At 42.6% G+C, this 19,305-nt stretch overlaps 1 protein-coding gene across 3 annotated transcripts in view; it reads right to left on the bottom strand.

The window, feature by feature from the left end:
* LOC117804783 (pleckstrin homology domain-containing family A member 5-like) overlaps positions 1–19,305 on the bottom strand; it is a 266,307-nt gene that overhangs the window by 69,192 nt on the left and 177,810 nt on the right. For 2 of the 3 annotated variants that reach the window (XM_034673141.1, XM_034673142.1), the window contains 2 exons: positions 11,546–11,629; positions 2,474–2,527 (listed from right to left, as the gene is read on the bottom strand). In XM_034673141.1, coding sequence (XP_034529032.1) covers positions 2,474–2,527; positions 11,546–11,629 — 138 coding nt within the window. The remainder of the gene's footprint in view (positions 1–2,473; positions 2,528–11,545; positions 11,630–19,305) is intronic. The other variant, XM_034673143.1, reaches the window with a different exon arrangement.

Here is a 19,305-nt window from a genome sequence, read left to right as displayed (position 1 = left end):
TGCTAGACTCCAGCTGCTACAACTACTACTATCCGTCTCACCACTATCATCTCTCTCTCTCTTCATCTCCCTCTATCTGTCTCTCCAACACGGTCTCAGCAGATGTGTGTCTAACATGAGTCTGGTCCTGCTGGAGGTTTCTGCCTGTTAAAGGAAGTTTGTCCTTGCCACTGTAACTTGCTAAATGCTGCAAAGTGCTCTGCTCATGGTGGATTAAGATGAGATCAGACTGAGTCCTGTCTGTAAGATGGGACTGGATCTTATCCTGTCTTGATGTTGGGTCTTTCTTTATAATAGAACATGGAGTACGGTCAAGACCTGCTCTGTTTGGAAAGAGTCTGAGGGATAAAGTTTGTTGGGATTTGGTGCTATATAAATAAAGATTGTTTGATTGAAAGAAAAGACGTCATAATGCAATTTCTTGGGGGCTTTTGTTGGCTTATTTGGTCGTACTGGAGGGTAAAACAGAGGATCTATGTGGTGTGTGGGTTGTTTGACTTTCTGCAGAGGACTTTATGATTTGATCAGACTTTAGGCAGACAGGTCTTTGATGCAAAATGACACCCGTGTTCATTTTAGTTGTGAGAATCACCAAAGGTAGATTTCTCAGGATGTAAACTCTCTTTAATGTTTGTGGATTCAATCATTGAGTCACAGTTCAATATGAGACAGTTCAAAGCTGTGGCTGTGAGAGAGCGCCCGTCCTCTGCTCATAAACTCTGTTATCAGGGAGGAAAACGTGTCTGCATAGTCACCGCGCAGCCTGACAGCTGATTCCATTTCTTCATTTCAGAGGTAATAAAACAAACGCTGAAAGAAAAGGGGATTTAATTTGATCAGACGGCAACAGAAAAAGGTTCTTCCTATTAAATCCAACACAGAGTTATTACTCAGAGAGCAAACTTTAACTTTCCCCCGCTGTATGCCGCAGACACAACACATCAATCATCCTGAATATCATTTCTGCATTAGTGCTGCTCAGCGGTTCATCAGGCGACGCAGAGAGTGAAATAAAGTTAGTGTTAGCGAGAGGCAGGAACAAGGAGGGGAAGGAACAGAGTCATCACACAGAGGAACAAAGCTGTGAATTAAAGATGAAGGCAGCTGAAGACAAAGCTGGAAGAGGCGTCCTGACATGTTAGATCAGGGTGTTACTCTGTGAGAGCAAAGAGACGCTCCAACTATTAGATCGGTCTCACATTCACAAGGAGCAGTTCCACTTGTTTGCCGTCTGACGGAGACTAAGGAGAGGAATTACCTCCGTGTGGGTCTGGAACAAGTTCAGTTAGATTAGCAGGAAAACTAGAGACGCCTCGGTCCCTGTTTTTCTCTTTAAGAATCCTTGACATAAGTTATAGCTAATACAGAGATACCGAAAAAAACATTCTAGCTAGCTTTGTTTCATACTATACCCTCTGCTAATACCTCAGTTATTTTTTGCTAGGGTTGCATGATAATTGACCTGGTATCAGTTTTTGTTTTCGGGCTGATAAATAACTATCAGATTGCTGCACTTCATATTTGTCTACATCCGATGCTGACACCAACACCGAATATGTTCATCCAGCTCTTCATCCTGTTTTAAAACAACTGTCCTGAAAAGTATGACACACATATTGAATGCTAACATAATATCTCTTCCATTAAGAGGAGCAGAGGTTCAGATTTCATTATAACTATGCACGATGAGATGTGCTACCTACACAGCTTTTATGGTGTTCAGAAGGTGAGGTTGCAGTTAGTTTAAGAGATAAGCAGAACGTCTCTCTCTCACATGACCTTCCACAACGTCTATTGTCTTGGTCGGTAAATCTATTCTTTAGAATAGATGACCAACTTGCCTTTCTAAATTCTGGTTTGCATGTGAAGGCATCAGCTATTAAGTTTGGGGAATTAAATGTGCAACAAACGGTTAAACTTTCACAGGAAAGTCATCAAGTCGGGCGCTCTAAGTGCCCCACGTATAGAGGCTATAGTCCTCGTCGCAGCGGTCGACTCCAGGCCGGTTAACCATTTTCTGCATGTCTTCCCCCACTCTCTACTCCCCTTTTCATAACTTCACAAAAAAAGAAGAGTAGTGACTTATAGAATAATGCGTATAGAGATATATTTGAAGTATTTAATGTCATAATTATAATGAGCTTCGTAAAAACTCCTCACACAAGCTTTAATGTTCGATGTGTTTCAACGTGCAACAGTTTGGTTATGTATAGAGTGGTTAGGTTTTAGAGACATTTTGGTGGTTTACATAACTCTAGGCGTGCGGATATTAGAAACTTGTCCAATGCTTTTTATAATGTAACTATAGTCGATTTCTACTTAGAAGACAAAACAGCAAACAGGTGATTTATTCCACTCTGCATGCAGCTCCTTTGCAGGTTTTAGTCGCGGCCAAAAGCAAACTTTAGTGTGAAAGCATGGCGGCTGAAGCTGAAGCTGAAGCAGGTCTTCCAGTGGAGCGAGAAGTTTTTACCTGTCGAGAGCCTCTGCAGGCCTGTCAGGGTGGACAAGCTTTCCACAACTCATGCTAGAGACAAAACAAAGGAGGGAGAGAGAATGAAAAATAATAAGAACTCAAATTAAAGTCAGACATGCTGCATGGGACAGAAATCATAACATCAAGGATAAGAGAGAGGACAATGCATGGATCAAGGTCGCTGAAGGAGAGGACGTGAGATGTTCTGTTGTTGTTGTTCGTGTGTTTGTGAGAGGTACAAAGATCCCTCTGTGTTTGAGAACTGTAACATAACCACGAGGAAAGAGGAAGCTTCTGCGGTCGAACCCAAAACTCTTTGTTCTCCTAAACACCGATCTCGCAGTGTCTCGCTCCAGGCGCTCTGATTATTAATTTAAAGTCAGGCTATTTTTCCATCAGCTCCCCGCGACACGGCTCTGATCGGCCCATCAGCCCTCCACCCTTCAGAGAGAGACTCCCATTAACTCCACATTACCGTCCCTCCCTCTCTCTCTCTGATTTCCAGTCGCTCTTGTGAGTCTGTCTGCGAACATTTTCTGCCTTTTTCATATCTCTCTGTTGTTTGAACAATCAGACGTCTGAGCGGATCCTGTTAATAATGAATGGAGGAGGCATATGGAGGAAGCAGGAGCAGATAGAGAAAGTGTCAGAAGCGGTCAGAGCCAGATGAGCCCGACTCTTCTTCTAAAACTCCTCTGTCTTAACTCGTTAGGATGGAGGGAGCAGCGGGCTTTAACTAAACACAGGGGAGATGAACAGAAGCTGATAATAGTGAGCTGAAAATATCACACAACATAAAACGAGGAGAGTGATTAATAAAAGCAGGAGCTGCAGAGGAGGACGGTACTCTGATGAGATAAGAGAGGGAAACTTCCCTCAGGAGACCAGAGGAAACTTTCTGGAAGTGTGTTTTTAGAAATGTCTTAATCTGAACATCTCTGTGAGAGAGGCGGGAGGAGGTGAAGAGGAGCATGTGATAGTCAGCTGTGAAGGGCCAAGAAGGAAAACATCACTGCATTTTAACAACACGGTAATAACTTCATAATATAGAGGTTATAATGCTGTTACTTCTACCTCATCTTAAAAACACATTTTCAACTTTTTGCACAGGTGCCTGGTTTAAGTTCGTACTGCAGTGGCTGATTTTACTTGTAAGGTAAAATCAATGTAAAGACGCCCCCTTTAGCGTAACCGGCTTCACCATTCAATGTAGTCGAGCTCAACCTTGTTTGATGACGACAGACTGAAGCGGCGTATAAAGGGAAACCCTCCCCTCTCACGAAAATGTGCGTCTTGGGCACTCGCGTACACAAGATTTTGACGGACAATACAAGCAAGTAAACATTAAACATTCTCACGTTTGTATTCGCGTATTCATGTACAGACTACGTACAAGTAAAATATGAACATGCATTCAATTATACCAGACAGATGTTTAGTTAATGCATTGCTGGTTAGCTGCTGCCACACAACCGGGCGTAAATTGGAAAACTATCTCGTGGAGTGTTTACTTTTAAGCCTGATTCATACTTCTGCGTTGAATCGATGGTGTAGCCTACGCCGGAGGTCTGCGTAGCTCCTGTACCTACGCAGAGGCCTACGCACGTAGCTGACGTGCACCTCCTCCAAAATGTAACTTCCTGTAGAATCCATGCAGACCGCAAGCCCTGTGATTGGTCGGCTCTGCGGCTTTGTATTTTCCACATTTAGAGCACTTCTGGGATCCCCGCTCATGAAAGCACATCAGCCGTGTATTTCATCTCCTCCTCTCTATTCTTCATGTAATCATGTCTGTATGATAAGCAGCAATATGTATCAGCTGTAGATTAACATAACATGCTCTGAACCGCTGCAGAAAAGTAAACAGAGATCGTAGCGGGGGCCGGAAGCAGGCGACCTGCTATCAGAGAGACCACACTGCCCTCAAGCGTTTCGGCGGAGAATTGCTGCGCGACACCGACAGATCGACGCAAAAGTATGTGGTGCTCATGAGCGCGTCAGTCCCTGCTGTGTAGGGGCGACGCAGAAGTATAAATCAGCCTTTAGTGTCCACGCCTGCAGAGCATGTGGTGAAATGACGTGTGAGTCACTGTCGTCCGCACTGTCAGAGTGTCAGACGGATGGACTCTGCAAAAACAGACATAAAGACCCCAAAACAAGATTGAATGGTATGCATAAAAAAACACACTGCATTGATCTGCAATGAGTCGAGAATGTGCTGCATTGTTTTACGATCCATCACCAACCCCCCTGGAGGACTGCGTGAGTCCTTTGAACATGGTACCTGACTTCCCACACGCTGGTTGCTGAGAACAGCTGCTCTGGTGGTCGAACATTTCCACCGCTGGGTTTAAACTGGAGTTGTAGAAACCCAGGAGCATCTCAGATTGATGCAATACGTTATTCTGAGCTTTAGAATGAGACGCAGAGGGCGAGGAGAATGTGTTGACTTTACATGGCAGCAGGAAGAAACATGCGAACCGTCCTCTGTCTCAGGTTCAGTCGACAAATGGTGACCACATGATGGTGCATTACTTTTCATAGGTAGACCTACAGGCAGTGAGCAGGGAAAGCTGTCTCTATAACCTGTGCTATAACACCTCACAGAAGCTTTAAGCATCAACCTTGCAGCCCAGATCTGAACATTAGCTGCCTCTACAATGTTCAGCAGCGTCCGAGTCTCACTGAAGTTGCTGCTCAAAGAAGCTGGAGGGGATTACTGGAAATCATTTAATGCAGTGCACATGTGGCTGAGGTCCAGGTGGCTGGACAAATCATTCCAGTGAAACTTGCCATCGATTTTCACTGTGAGAAGTCCGGGTCAGATAAACAGGGGCTGAGCGGTGTGCAAGGAGTATTTCCTTTCTGAACGAGTTGCAAAAATCTGTCACAAATCTACAAACATGTCATTTTGGTGTTTTGTTTTTTGCACGTTTTTAGGATGTTTGCAACACCAGGAAAACCAACAATGGGAAGCCGTGCAAAGATCCTCAAAGGGAGATTCAGATTCAGAGGGCTGCAGCTTTTTGTCAATGACTGCAATCCTTAAATCCTGACTCTGAAAATGAAACTGATGATGTTCATCTCTGCGTCCTGCACAGAGCTGAGTGAGAAAAACAAATAATTTAATGCCTGTTTTTAAAAATCCACCAGAAAGATACCAGTCCCTGTTTTTAAACACCTCACAGAGAAAGAACATGCCGGATGATAAAAGTGAGTGTTCCCCGTGCAGCCTCATCCAGGAGCTTCTGAGACCGAACCACAGCAAAGCAGGTTTCAACGGCTCCTTGATGGTCCTTTGAATCACCTCTGTGTTGCTCTGGGAGAATCTAAAGAGCTCTCTCAGACGGAGAACATCCTGAGCCTGGAGGGGAGGCTTACAGCTTCTGCTCATTTATTTTCATGTTCATTTAAAAGTTTTAGAGGAAGAGAGATGAAGAGCAGAGACTGGAGGGCTCCTGCGGCACTAAGACGCCCTTTTAATACATACATTTATTACAGCTAGCTTTGGCTGTGTGGTCCCAATGCAGAGGATGTACATGGACACCTGATCTGAGTCTTTCTGCAAGATACTCAAATACAAGACCACAAACTGAGCACCAGTCTTTGTGGTTCAACCTCTGCTGCAACACAAACCTAAAGATCTATTAGCTGCCTTATGATCAATCAATCTTTATTTATATAGCACCAATTCCCAACAAATGTTCTCCTCAGAACAGAGCAGGTCTAGACCGTACTCTATGTTCTATTATTATCAAAGACCCAACATCAAGACAGGATAAGATCCAGTCCCATCTTACAGACAGGACTCAGTCTGATCTCATCTTAATCCACCATGAGCAGAGCACTTTGCAGCATTTAGCAAGTTACAGTGGCAGGGGCAGACTTCCTTTAACAGGCAGAAACCTCCAGCAGGACCAGACTCATGTTAGACACACATCTGCTGAGACCGTGTTGGAGAGAGGGATAGAGGGAGATGAAGAGAGAGAGAGAGGTGATAGTGGTGAGACGGATAGTAGTAGTTGTAGCAGCTGGAGTCTGGCACGTCCACAGCAGCAGAGATCCAGAGGAACCTACGAGACAAGGGAGCTCAGGGACTCCAGAAAGGTCTATGGTTAGTGACTTTAATGAGACAGGGAGAGTTAAAGTGAGGGACAGGCAGACAGAGGTCATAGAGGAAAAGACAGGATCCCAGTGTGTCAGTTTAAGCCTATAGCAGCATAACTAAGAGCTGGTCCAAGCCTGATCCAGCTCTAACTGTAAGCTTTATCAAAAAGGAAAGTTTGAAGCCTACTCTTAAAAGTAGAGAGGGTGTCTGCCTCCTGGACCCTGACTGGTAGATGATTCCAAAGGAGAGGGGCCTGAAAACTGAAGGCTCTACCTCCCATACTACTTTTAGAGACTTTAGCTACGATGAGCAGGCCTGCATGTTGGAAGCTTAGTGTTCTAGAGGAGTAATAGAGCACTATGAGCTCTTTAAGATACCAAGGTGTGTGACCATTAAGAGCTTTGTAGGTCAGAAGAAGGAGCCAGTGTAGAGAAGCTAATGCGGGGGAGATGTGCTCCCTCTTCCTGGGTCTAGTCAGTACTCGAGCTGCATCGTTTCGGACTAGCTGAAGACTTTGTCAACATTTTTTCCATAAGTTTGTTTAAAAGTTATCGGGCTGAACTCTACAAAGACAGCAGAGACGTTTCACTTTCTAACGTCATCTTCTCACCAGTCAGGGCAGGAAAAGGTGAAACTCTCATTAACAGCTTCGGCGCGGTTAAAGAGCCGAGACTTTCTCACCTAGTCTCCGCTCGACAAGTTTAAAAATACAAACCATGCACACGTCATTTACATAACTCACACACACACACACACACACACACACACACACACACACACACACACACACACACACACACACACACACACACACACACACACACACACACACACTTTAACACCCAGGCAGACACCTCCCTAACAGAAACCATGTGACAGAGGACATAATTGGGATGGGAGGTATGTGGGGTGTGTGAACGTGATGGAGAGAGTGTGTGTGAAAGAGAAGATGCTGCCATGGAGAGAGCAGCCTCGCTGAACTTGTTAGCAGTAAAACTGAGTATGTTAAACTGTGTGTGTGTGTGTGTGTGTGTGTGTGTGTGTGTGTGTGTGTGTGTGTGTGTGTGTGTGTGTGTGTGTGTGTGTGTGTGTGTGTGTGTGTGTGTAGCAGGGTCGGTATCTCGGCCTCGGAGCTCAGAGACGAGGAGGATTGAAATACCGTCCTGACGACTCCTTTGGAGGTGGAGCGTGTAATTGCTGCAGTTTGTTTGTCTGTTTCAGAAGCTCGGGTCCTAAATTTCATTTCAGCGCCGTCATCCCGAATTTTTGTTGTTTCCCGCTCTCTCTCCCGTGGAGTGGAGAGTAGTTTCTTTGTGAGATATGTGTGTTTGGACTGCAGAAAGGATCCTATTTAGGGGTTGATGGGTAGGGAGAACTCAGCAGTCAGTCACTCAGACAGCAGAGAGCGAGGAGAAGAAAAAACATTCATAGAAATGTTCTGTTTTGGATGTGAGTTTGTGGCGCGGCGGTCATAAACAAGCCGAACAGAGATGCAGTGATACAAACAGAGCCGGCAAAGAGATATGGATGTAAGAGACGGACAAAGGATGATAGACCTAACAGATAAAGATTGATGTGCAGACACAGTAACAGGGTCATCAGTGTTGGCATTCACAGATTAACTGATCCTCAGTGACTCAGACACACAATCAGGCTCAAACATTTAACAGCAATAAGATCAGAAGGATTTCTGACAGCTGAACACTGCATCGCACAATCCCACTCAGTATCTGAATAGGCGAGCAGGTCTGCAGCTGAATCCATGATCTCTATCTGAAGCTCCACATACAATTTAGAATCAACCTCTCAGGTAGTCTTAGTATTGTGCAATCAGGTGTCTGCAGGAAAAACAGTCTGTATGGAGAGCGAAAGCAGGAGGAACACAGTCCAGCGTAATGACGGCTCCCATGGTTGTTAATCTGAGGAGGATTTCTTTCTCTCTTTAAACAGATATCTGCATGAAGAGCAGCTAACAATCTGTTCTAGATCAAACATTTACATTGAGACACAAATCTGCTTGATGCTGTGTCACTAAAGAAAATCAGCTTTTAGATTTCCTGACTAATCTGCATCATGATGTTGTTATTTCAGCAAACTTAAGACCTGTTAATTACAAGAACATCACAAGAACTTCAGTTTCTGTTTCAGGTTCATACCGCTGAAGGAAGCCAGAGTAAAGCCTCTGTGGAACGTACTGTTTACAGTGAAACTGAGACTCAGCACAGACAGATGAATGAGCTCTCCTCTGAGGGACATAACGAACAAAAAGATATTGATACGTATTCTACGGACATACAGAACTTTACTTGTTTTTGATTCGAATACACGGCCTCTCTTAGTCGCTAACCGCTGGTGACACCAGTTATCAGATGATCATTTTTATGGGTTCCAAGATTGCTGTCCTGATGATGGAAAAACTATCTACTGACACATTTATGTCCAAGATATGTGTCCACACAATGCTCAGAGGACAACGCCACGACACAGAGGAGGGGCTCAGGGAGCTGCACTGAAGACAGATCCTGCTGTGATTATTTTGTGCTGTGAAGACCCGACAGAGGATTTGAAGCGTTGTACATGTGCAGACGGTGATAAACACCCAGCCTTTTTACTCTCTGTGTGGGCGTACGAGCTGCTGGAGAGCTGAAGACTGATGCTGTGCGGACATCCTCACAGCTGTATGCTCACTGAACACACACAGCTCTGATTATTACATTTTAAAAGGACAGTGACGGAACAATCAGAGCTTTAATTCGGCCTACAGATGATGCAGCACAAATTTTAAAAAGCCCTTCTGCAAAAAGAAGCTGCACTGTGCTTACACTGAAAGTCTCATTAGCTGTGCCTCTGCAGTGACTTTCCCAGAGGACCAGGACCAGGAAGTTCAGGGGCGGGGCTTGCAGTGCTGATCATGTATGATTAGTTGAGTACTACAGATTGCATTTCAGACACCATTTTTAAAAACCTGCGGTTAGTTGAACTCTGATGTTTGTGTTTTTTGCATTGCTTCGACAGATTGCAGAAAAGAGAGCATATAACACATGAACCAACAACCAAGTCTGTGATATCTTGAGCATTCACTGCAGATGAAATACAGGAAGTGGGAACACTTTGCAGAGAACCGAACATTTTTCACAGCAGAAAAAAGAGAAGCTTAAAAGAAGTCCCCATCAACGGCAGCTCGATCTGAATCTCCTCCATCCTCACTGTTACTGCAGTGTCACACTATAATGATGCCTGTCTGTTCATCACTCTATTCTGAAGCCCTGTCAGAGTGCTCTTATTTCAGATTACTAGTTCAGGTTACTGGAACTTTCAGCGAGCACATTTGGTGGCTGCATGAAGAAATCGAGGTTCTGGTTGAAGTTTGGGTTAAAATATAAAAGCATGAGCATAAAGATGATTTGGTTGAGATTGTTATGAAATTTAAATAATCCACTGGTAATGCAGAAAGTTGTGCACAGGGCTAAAACATGACAAGACAAGCATCTTCTGCAATGTCTCAATACCAAGAAAGTGTGTTTGCTTATTTCCTGGTAAATAAAATATCATATTAGACTTAATATCAGCCACATTCGCCTAACTTCTGGGTATTAAAATCCCCAAATAAGGCATGAATAACTTAGGATGAGTAATACATCTGCCGACGAATTATCTTATCTTATGAAACTTGGCAAGTTAAGTTTTCTTACTCCACTGACAGATTGTTTTTTACACATTAGAAGCAATTCAGGTCTTATTTGTGGCTTAATCTTGACTTTCAAGGTGAGTGTGGGTTAAACTGAGTGTTTTTTTTTTTACTAGAAATAAGACAAAACACTTTCTTAGTTTTGTGTTTTAGCAGTGAAGATAACTATAGGCTTGCAGAATTTAAAAGTTACAAATTAGATTTATCCATTGCATATAAAACCCATGATTATTCAAATTGTATATATTTTACTGTGCAATCATTGGTTGTTTTTATAGTATGCCTGCCTGAATGTTGTGCACTTAAAATGAAGCATTACAAAAATTCTCGGATTAACTTGTACACTGTATAATAACAACAAAAACGTACTTCTCTATTTAAGTCTAATTCAAATGAGTGTAAACTTTTGCAATTGTAAGTGAAAAAACGGCGCACTCATGTCTAAAAATATGAAGCCAATGCAGAAGTGTATAAAACTGCAGTTCCTCAAGCGTCCACTAGATGCTGGCTGCAGAAACACCAGAAACCACATACACACCCATTCAAAGAAGACGATCTGTACAGCAGAAATAAACATGTTTACAGCCTGGTTCAAAAAACTGTTTAGGTTTGAATTGCTCATTTCATCAGCACACACTGTATGAGGTGAATTTATTATAACTCGTTATTTTTGAAAATATTATGGTTACGAGCTTTGCACAAATAAGGAAGTGACTGACTTGATTGACAGGCGGGAACACTGTAGCTGTTAGCGAGGAGGCTAAAGGCCTGCCTCTTTACCTCACACTAGCTCCACAGAAGTTAGGTTGAGTTCAGCATTTCCAGTATGGCACCCGCCGACTATCGGCTTCAGGAACAGATGGGTGACGTCATGGAGACTACGTCCATTTATTATGCAGGACATGATGAGAACATGCTAAACCCTTTTAGCTCGTGTCAATGAACTGAAAAAAAAACGAACCTAAAGACGACTTAAGTTTGCAAAAAGTTTTCATCTTTGGAGTGCTGTAAAGACTGAACTGTGAAAGTATTCAATAAAGACAGATCTACTTTGTGATGTACTAAATAGTGACTCATCCTTTGTGTCTCTTGTCCTGTCTGGTCTGGTGTATCTGTGAGTCTCTTCAGTACATCCACACACTGACACATCTGCAGAGCACAGCTGCAGCAGTGTTTTACTGAATGAAGGCGTCTCTGAGTGACCTTTGTAATCAGTGCAGGAATCAGCAGCGCACAATGCTGAGTGGGTGTGTCGGCGTGCAGAGAGACTTACTGTTCATTTACGACAAAGATGCAGTTGTCTTGGGAGGGGACGCCTGACACCGGGTGCTTACAGGTCACCTTCCGTTCATTGTGGCTGCAGAAAAAGTGAGAAAGAGACTATATTAGTACAAAACGGAGAATGAGACAGATTTAAATCGCTTCAACATGAGGTGAAAAGAGAAAGAGACAAAACAGCTGAAAACAGTGAGACAGGAAAAGTCGAACTCTGCATCACAAGAAACCGCCAGCACACACTCGAACACACCTGGAGCTGTGAGTGACACTGAACTTCAGCATTATGTCCTGTTTGATCAGAGAGGAGGCTGCAGGTAAAATATATCCAACACTCCAGTAACATGAAGGAGCAGAAAACGACTGATAGAAGTGAGCTGTCTGTATCCAGCAAAGTCCACAGCAGACTGGACAGAAAGAGAGAGAGAGAGGGAGAGAGAGGGAGAGAGAGAGAGAGAGAGAGAGAGAGAGAGAGAGAGAGAGAGAGAGAGAGAGAGAGAGAGAGAGAGAGAGAGAGAGAGAGAGTTTATCAGTTCTCTTTTGTCCTGCAGACTCTCTCTCTCTCTCTCTCTCTCTCTCTCTCTCTCACCTCGTCATCCTCCCTCAAACTCCAGGGCTTAAACTTCTTGCTCAGGCAGAAGTGCCAAAAACGCCAATACCTCAAGCGCCCACTAGAGGCTGCCCCCTAAAGTGAGTCAGCCCCCCATAGAACCCCATGTTAAAAACTTCACAGCAGAAATAAACATGTTCACAGCCTGGTACAGAAAACAGTTTGGGTCTCTTTAGCTCATTTCTCTCACTGATAGGTTGATTGTTCTTACAACTCATGTGTTTAAATTAAAATACGGCTTAAAATCATAAGTATTTAGGGGTGTGGCCTATTTGAGTGATGGTGGGAGCAGCTAGCTGTCTTTAAATCAGTCAGCTTATTTGTTTCGCCACTTCTTTTGTACAATGTTTTCTAAACAATATATCAAAAATACGATTACAATTCATCTTTAAACACTTTTCTGTCATCAGATCTTGCATTAATGACATTAGTTATCCCTCACTGTCGTTTCCCTCTCTTACCCCTTCAGACTCTATGGTCTACCAGACTCAGTTCTTCCCCTCCTCACACCTGTGTTTTTGTATTTCCCTCTCCTCTGTCTGGCCGTAAAGATGGCCTACATAAATAAAAACTGAAGCCTGAGTGATGGAGCGACATCACACAGACACTCACTGCATCAGGAAGCAGAGCACAGAGGTGACACCGAACATGATGCCGTCCAGCTGTTTCCAGCTTAAAGCTGCAAGATCTACGCAGACATGACATCAAAGAAAATCCCTCAGATTACAGCGGAAAATATGGGACTCCTCTTTTTTGTTTTTTGGATTAATCTCCTGCAGCTTACATGGATTGGATTACCTTCACAGCGGAGGGTTTATCAGAGGAGGAAGTCGTTATCGTCTACATCACTGCTCAGCAACACAACATGAACTCCTTCACACTGCAACACTGACGACAGGGCGAGTTTAATAACCTATATATTTAACCTCCTTTGACTCAGGATGCGGTTTCCCTTTTTTATTTTATTTTCTTTATACCTAATTCGGTATTTTTCTTTCGTTTGAATTGAATGTATTAAATCTGTTGGTAACTATTATGAATGCAAAAAAAAAATATCACTAAACACAGTACAAGTTGTTTATTCAGTGACTCTCACCCAAAATAATTCAGTCATAAAACTACTAAAAGTAACAAATACCATGAGCTACAGTCCCTCCTGCTTACACAAACATCTGTGTATCATTCATTTGATGGGTTTTGTTTTAATTTCGAAATTAGTTTATTTTGACAGGAAATATATGAATAAATAAGATCAGGATGTTTATAAAGACATATTTTTATGCCAGGAGAATGATATTTGAAGGTCAGATTACCTCTGCAGCACCACAGCATTTCTTTAAAACCCTGTTTCATCACATGCTAAGTGGTTCTAGTATTGGATTGGTTGGTCCGCTTCAACTCTGATCAATCGAACACCCTCGTTTGATCATGAAGTGAATATCAATCCACAGATAGTTTGTCTCATTCCCTCCCACCTAAGATATTGCATGCTTACTCCTGATCTCACTTCAATAAGATCAGTAAATACTGTTACCCCGCCATGTGAATGCTTGATTCTGATTGGTCGAGCACAGCCCGCTCACACACAGCATTTCTAACCAATCTAAGAGCACATTCCCCCTCAGAATGGAATGGAATGGAACACATCAACCGAATAGAATGCTACCAGTTGATCAAAGCAAAAATAATAACAGTCATTAATCCTAAACTGCAAAAGCAACACCAGGGACAACCTGATCACAGGTCATGGAGGGTCACTCCACAGAAAGTAGTCCGTCTCATCCCCCCTCTGCCTGTTGGCCGTGGTAAAAACCTTAGTGTGGTCTCAGGCTGGTCTTTAGAGCAGGGAAATAATGACAGTTAGCGGGCACAGATCTGAGAGCAGCCTGAGGAGCTACTGGACCCCAACCATCTCTGATGTGTGTGCATAATTTGGCCTCTCCAGGTCTGTCACAGGTCTAAAAAGGCATCTGCAAAATGTTGTGCATTTGCTTTTTCAAGCCCACCTCAAGATGCATTCTGATCTCACTGCACCGCGTCTCATTTAAAACAGAAGCATCCTACCAGGTGCTGCACTGAGATCAAATTCCAGGTTCAGAGAAGAGGAGACGAGGAGGCACAGAAACAGAAAAAAGCTTGTCTTTATCTTATCATATTCGGCTTTTTAACATCACTGCAGACTCCTTCTTCGAAAGCAGAGAGGTTTTTAATCATTACAGAAAACAAAAGAATACTTAAACTGCATCTCAGAGACTCATAAATAGTCTTTGCCTCCTTTATCTTACAACCACCAGAGCCAGAACCTCGGCTATTCTGTCGAGTAGTTTAGACAAAGTTTAGACAGTCTGAAGATAGTGTCATGAGAGGTACAGACACACACACACACACACACACACACACACACACACACACACACACACACACACACACACACACAAACACAAACACACAAACACACACAGAGGCCCATCTGTATATAGGCCAGAGTCTCTTCACGAGCAGTAGGAGGTGACGCAGATGCTGACAGAGTGAAAAAGAGAAAGAATAGAACTGTTTCCTTCCTTTAACACGTCACCACAAATCCCAATGCAGTGTTGGCAGTGGCACACACACAAAGACACACACAGACACACACAAAGACTCACACCAACACTCACACGCACAGTCTGTCTGTGATTCTGTGATGGTAGAAACGGTCAGAGGTGGAGATAAAGCTCAGTCTGTTTTTTTCACATACTCTAATAAACAAATTTGTCTTCTGAGAGAAGTTTTAGATCAAAACATACTACTGAGCGTGTGTGTGTTTGGATGAAGTCATATTTGTGTCCACAGTGAGCAGAGAAAGTAAAATCAGATCGGACTAAGTCTATTTTAAATGTTGGATGAAAAAAAATTCGCTGGAGGGTTATTTTTTGACACATTTATCACGCGTCTACTTTCCATAATAACAGTTTTGAAAACTATCTTGACTGTGTGAAGTTTTCAAAAGCTGGACGAATTTACATTTTTATTTTTATTTTTATATTTAAATTTATATTTAATGAAATTGAATTGAATTAAATTAAATTTAACTAAATAATTAATTAACAAATCTATGTATTTCTTTATAATTTTATTGTATTATTTACTTGTTCAAATATTGAGCAAAAAATATTTATTAATTTCATAAAAGAAAAGAAAAGCTGGACATATTCACATTTTTAAATTTAATTAAAATCATTTTAATTTGATTTAACTAATTTATTTAGTTATTTATTTATTCAGTTTTATTATTAACTTGTTCACATATTCAGAAAAAAATATAAATAAAGTTTTTAAAAAAATGCCGAATGTGATGCATGGAGAGACAGATAGTAATTTTGTATTGTATTTATTTTTATTTTCCAGAACCAGTTCTCCCTGTTTAAAATCATGTTTTTGTGCATTCTGGCTTTATTGATATCTGACGAGCATATGGGGTGCACTTAAACCCAAACCAGCACTTTTAATACTCAGTATGGGGTAATTTTGTGTTATAATTTATGCATTCATGCGTCATAAGCATCTTTGTAGTCATTATAAAATCGTAAGCACATGTGAACAGCATTCAAAGTTCATAGCGGACTCTGCAAAGATCAAACTGGAGCCATTTAAATAAAAATAAATCAACATTTCTGATCAAACTCAACTTTTCAACATAATTTCCTGCAAAATGTCAAACATCTGCTTGATCCAGCTGCATCTGCTTTTTGTCATGGGAGTCTTTGAGCTCACCAACAGTTGCTGTTATATAATGAACAGTCTGAAGACCTGGTAGGAAACTGTGATTAGCATTTGAAACACTAAATGACTAATAATCAATCACTCGTGAAATGAAGGATGCAGATTAAAGCTCTATGCAGCCCTGTGAAAACCAAACAAACAGAGGTCTGCAGGTAAACTGATGTTTGTTGATTCTGAGATATGTTCCTCCTGGTTGGTGTTTGAGACTTTCTTGTTTGACCTTTAGTTATTTGCATGATCAGCCTTGGTGTTGTGATGGCTGGCGGTCTTTGTTGACCCGACTCCTTCCTAAACTAACTCTGAAACACAAAAACATCACATCCTTCAGGATTTCTTTGCAACATGCCTCCTTTGACTTCACATAAACATCAGTCAGTGTTGGCACGGTTAAAGTAAGAGTAGTAAGATATACGATGTGTGAATGCATTGCAATAACCTTAAGAAGTGATATGAGTGGACCCAACATTTCCTCTATCTAACAGGTGAAATGTAAACAAGCTAATTAAGAAATAATTTGATATTAAATATAAAATAATTTTTCATATCCTTTGGATAAATTCAGACTTTCAGAGTGTGTTTGATGTGAACGCTCACGTTGCAATAATTCTGTAATCATGATTTATTGTGCAGCAGGAATAAGGAAGTTATCCTGTTCCCTTTGACAGCAACATAACTGTTCATCAATATTCAGATCCACCAAAGACAAAGGTGAGTATCCTGACACCTGAGTGAGATCCTTAAATAAACCCTGCGTCTCTGGAGGGGTCAGCATGTGTGGGAGCCAGATGGAGCCTGAGTGTGTTCCCTGTTTTCACACCTACATCTGGGGACACCAGATGTGCACGAGCTGCAGGGAGTCAGCCAGCGGGGGGAGGAGGGGGGAGGAAGGGGGACTACTCCTGGGTCTAATCTGCCCAGCTGAGCAGCACCATCTCTGGGAGTACTCGGCTGTTCTGCTCCCCTGCAGCTGGAGGAGAGCCAGGCCAGAGGACTACAGAGACCAGCCGGGCGAGAGCACAGTGAGTTTAACACTCACACACGGATAAATGTGTGTGGAGAAAACTCCACTTGAAATTGTTCATCTGTCACAGTCTTGTAAGGTCTTATAAACTGAGACGTTTGGCTCCAAATAATAAGGGCGTCTTTTTTCCCTCGTTTGGAGAATAAAAGAGGAGTAAAGTGGAAGGAGCAGAAACATATCTGCCTTTGATAACAAGACGGCTGAAAAAAAACCTGACAAGCAGTGAATAAACCATCAGAGTGCTTTCAACAGGCTCTCAGCTCCAACTTAAAGCAGCATTTCAAACCAGACGCATCATTACGCTCGGTTTCAGATCCGCAGCGAGACGGATCGCAGCAGCAGCAGCATGTCGAGCAGCTGGGCTCGGCTGGAACGGTGCATTATTTGATTTAACTGCAGACCTATCTGACGCTGAGGAGAGATGAGACAGGAGAGATTGTCTGAGTCACTGACGGAGAGCACGGAGGTTCATTTTCTCATTATCAGCAGAGACATTTCAACACGAGCAGCAACAGAGACAGAGACTTTACTCTGATGTGTAGAATCGTCTTCATGTTTACCACCAAAAAACGAATTCTAACGTTGTGTACACTGATGTCAGCAATCTGCGGCTCACTGCTGTATTTCTCTGGTAATACGTTTAGGAGAATGTAATATCTCTCTTTTGAAAATGTTGTTTGCATGGCCAACACAAACTAAATCAAACTACAGCGGCCCTCTGAAGATGCTTTTATTGTTTTAACCTTTGCATAAAAACCTTTAGGTGCATCTGAAACACATTTCCTTGTGTGTAGTCCCAAATAATATCAGTATGTTTCATTAATATATATGAAATTTAAAAGTTATATGAAATAAAAGAAGGCTGAGTCAAGCTGTGGGCCACTCACTGCAGAGCTAGTGTGGGTTGTATTTCAGAGTTTGGCTCTAGTCTTGTGCTCTGGTTCAAGTTCAAAGCCTTCAGACCAGAACAGGCTTGGACCAGCTCTTAGTTATGCTGCTATAAGCTTTGACTGACACACTAGGATCTTGTCTTTTCCTCTCTCTGCCTGTCAATTACTCTTCCTGTCCCATTAAAGTTACTAACCATAGACCTTTCTAGAGCTTCTCATCATACCTAAAGTCTCTAAAAGTAGTATGGGAGGTCAAGCCTTTGGCTTTCAGGCCCCTCTCCTCAATCATCTACCAGTCAATGCTGCAAAGTACTCTGCTCTTGGTGGATTAAGATGAGACCAGACTGAGTCCTGTCAGTAAGATGGGACTGGATCTTATCCTGTCCTGATGTTGGGTCTTTGTTAATATCCTGATGCTTTATTTTGAAAGAGTGGGCCAATGGTGCACATTTGTCTTCGCAGATTTGCTCACAGAGTCCTGCAGAGGCTGAAATGCTGTTTATAATATAACGGATAATTGACTCCTCCATTAAGCCTGAAGCCTTACAGCAAAGTCAGACACCAGAGAGTCAACAACCGCTCTGCACGGGATCGTTCCCACTTTCAACACGATGCCAACAATGCAAACACAGAGCTGGAAGGATTGTTTCTGCACTGTAAACATAGAGAGAGAGAGAGAGAGAGAGAGAGAGAGAGAGAGAGAGAGAGAGAGAGAGAGAGAGAGAGAGAGAGAGAGAGAGAGAGAGAGAGAGAGAGAGAGAGAGAGACAGAGACAGAGAGAGAGAGAGAGACAGAGACAGAGACAGAGAGACACAGAGAGAGAGTCAGGATGCACGACGTGTCGTTTCATGTCCCTGCTCTGTCACCTGGAGACATCTCGACAACACCAAAGAGTCTCTGCAGCAGTCTGAGGTTTCAACTGAGAGACCCTGATGGTGTCTTGAAACAAGGCTGTTCCAGAATGACAGGACACCAGGTTGGTGAGGAAATAATAAAAACATTCAGGACTGAGAGAAAGAGAGAAAAGGAAAGAGGAGGAGGAGGTGAGAAATAAACTGTAAATAAGGAAGGCCAAGACTAATAAATGGAATAAACAAAGACACAGAGAGTGCCAGCTCACAGCAGCTTCCTGGTCTGGTTCCAGGATTTTCCCATTCACATGAACGAGTGTAAAAAAATGATGTGAGAGGAGGAGGAGGAGAGGAGGAGGAAAGGAGGAGGAGGAAAGGAGGAGGAGGAGGAGGAGGAGGAGGAGGTGGATGAAAACAAGGAGGAGGGGAGATGAAAGATGCTGCTACTGGATGCTGCAGTGAGGTCTGTTTATTCAGCAGAGCGATGTTTAACCTGTTAGTGTGAGACGTTTGTGGATCCTGATGTTTCTCTGGATGTTTTGCTTGTTTTATTACGCTTTTTGCTCGTTTGCGTGAACACTTTTGAATTATCTTCCATCTTTAACAGCACAAATCTGCATAATA

Source organism: Notolabrus celidotus, chromosome 21, assembly GCF_009762535.1.
Source record: "Notolabrus celidotus isolate fNotCel1 chromosome 21, fNotCel1.pri, whole genome shotgun sequence".
In the NCBI taxonomy this organism is placed as follows: Eukaryota; Metazoa; Chordata; class Actinopteri; order Labriformes; family Labridae; genus Notolabrus; species Notolabrus celidotus.
This window is presented reverse-complemented; position numbering and strand designations above follow the sequence as displayed.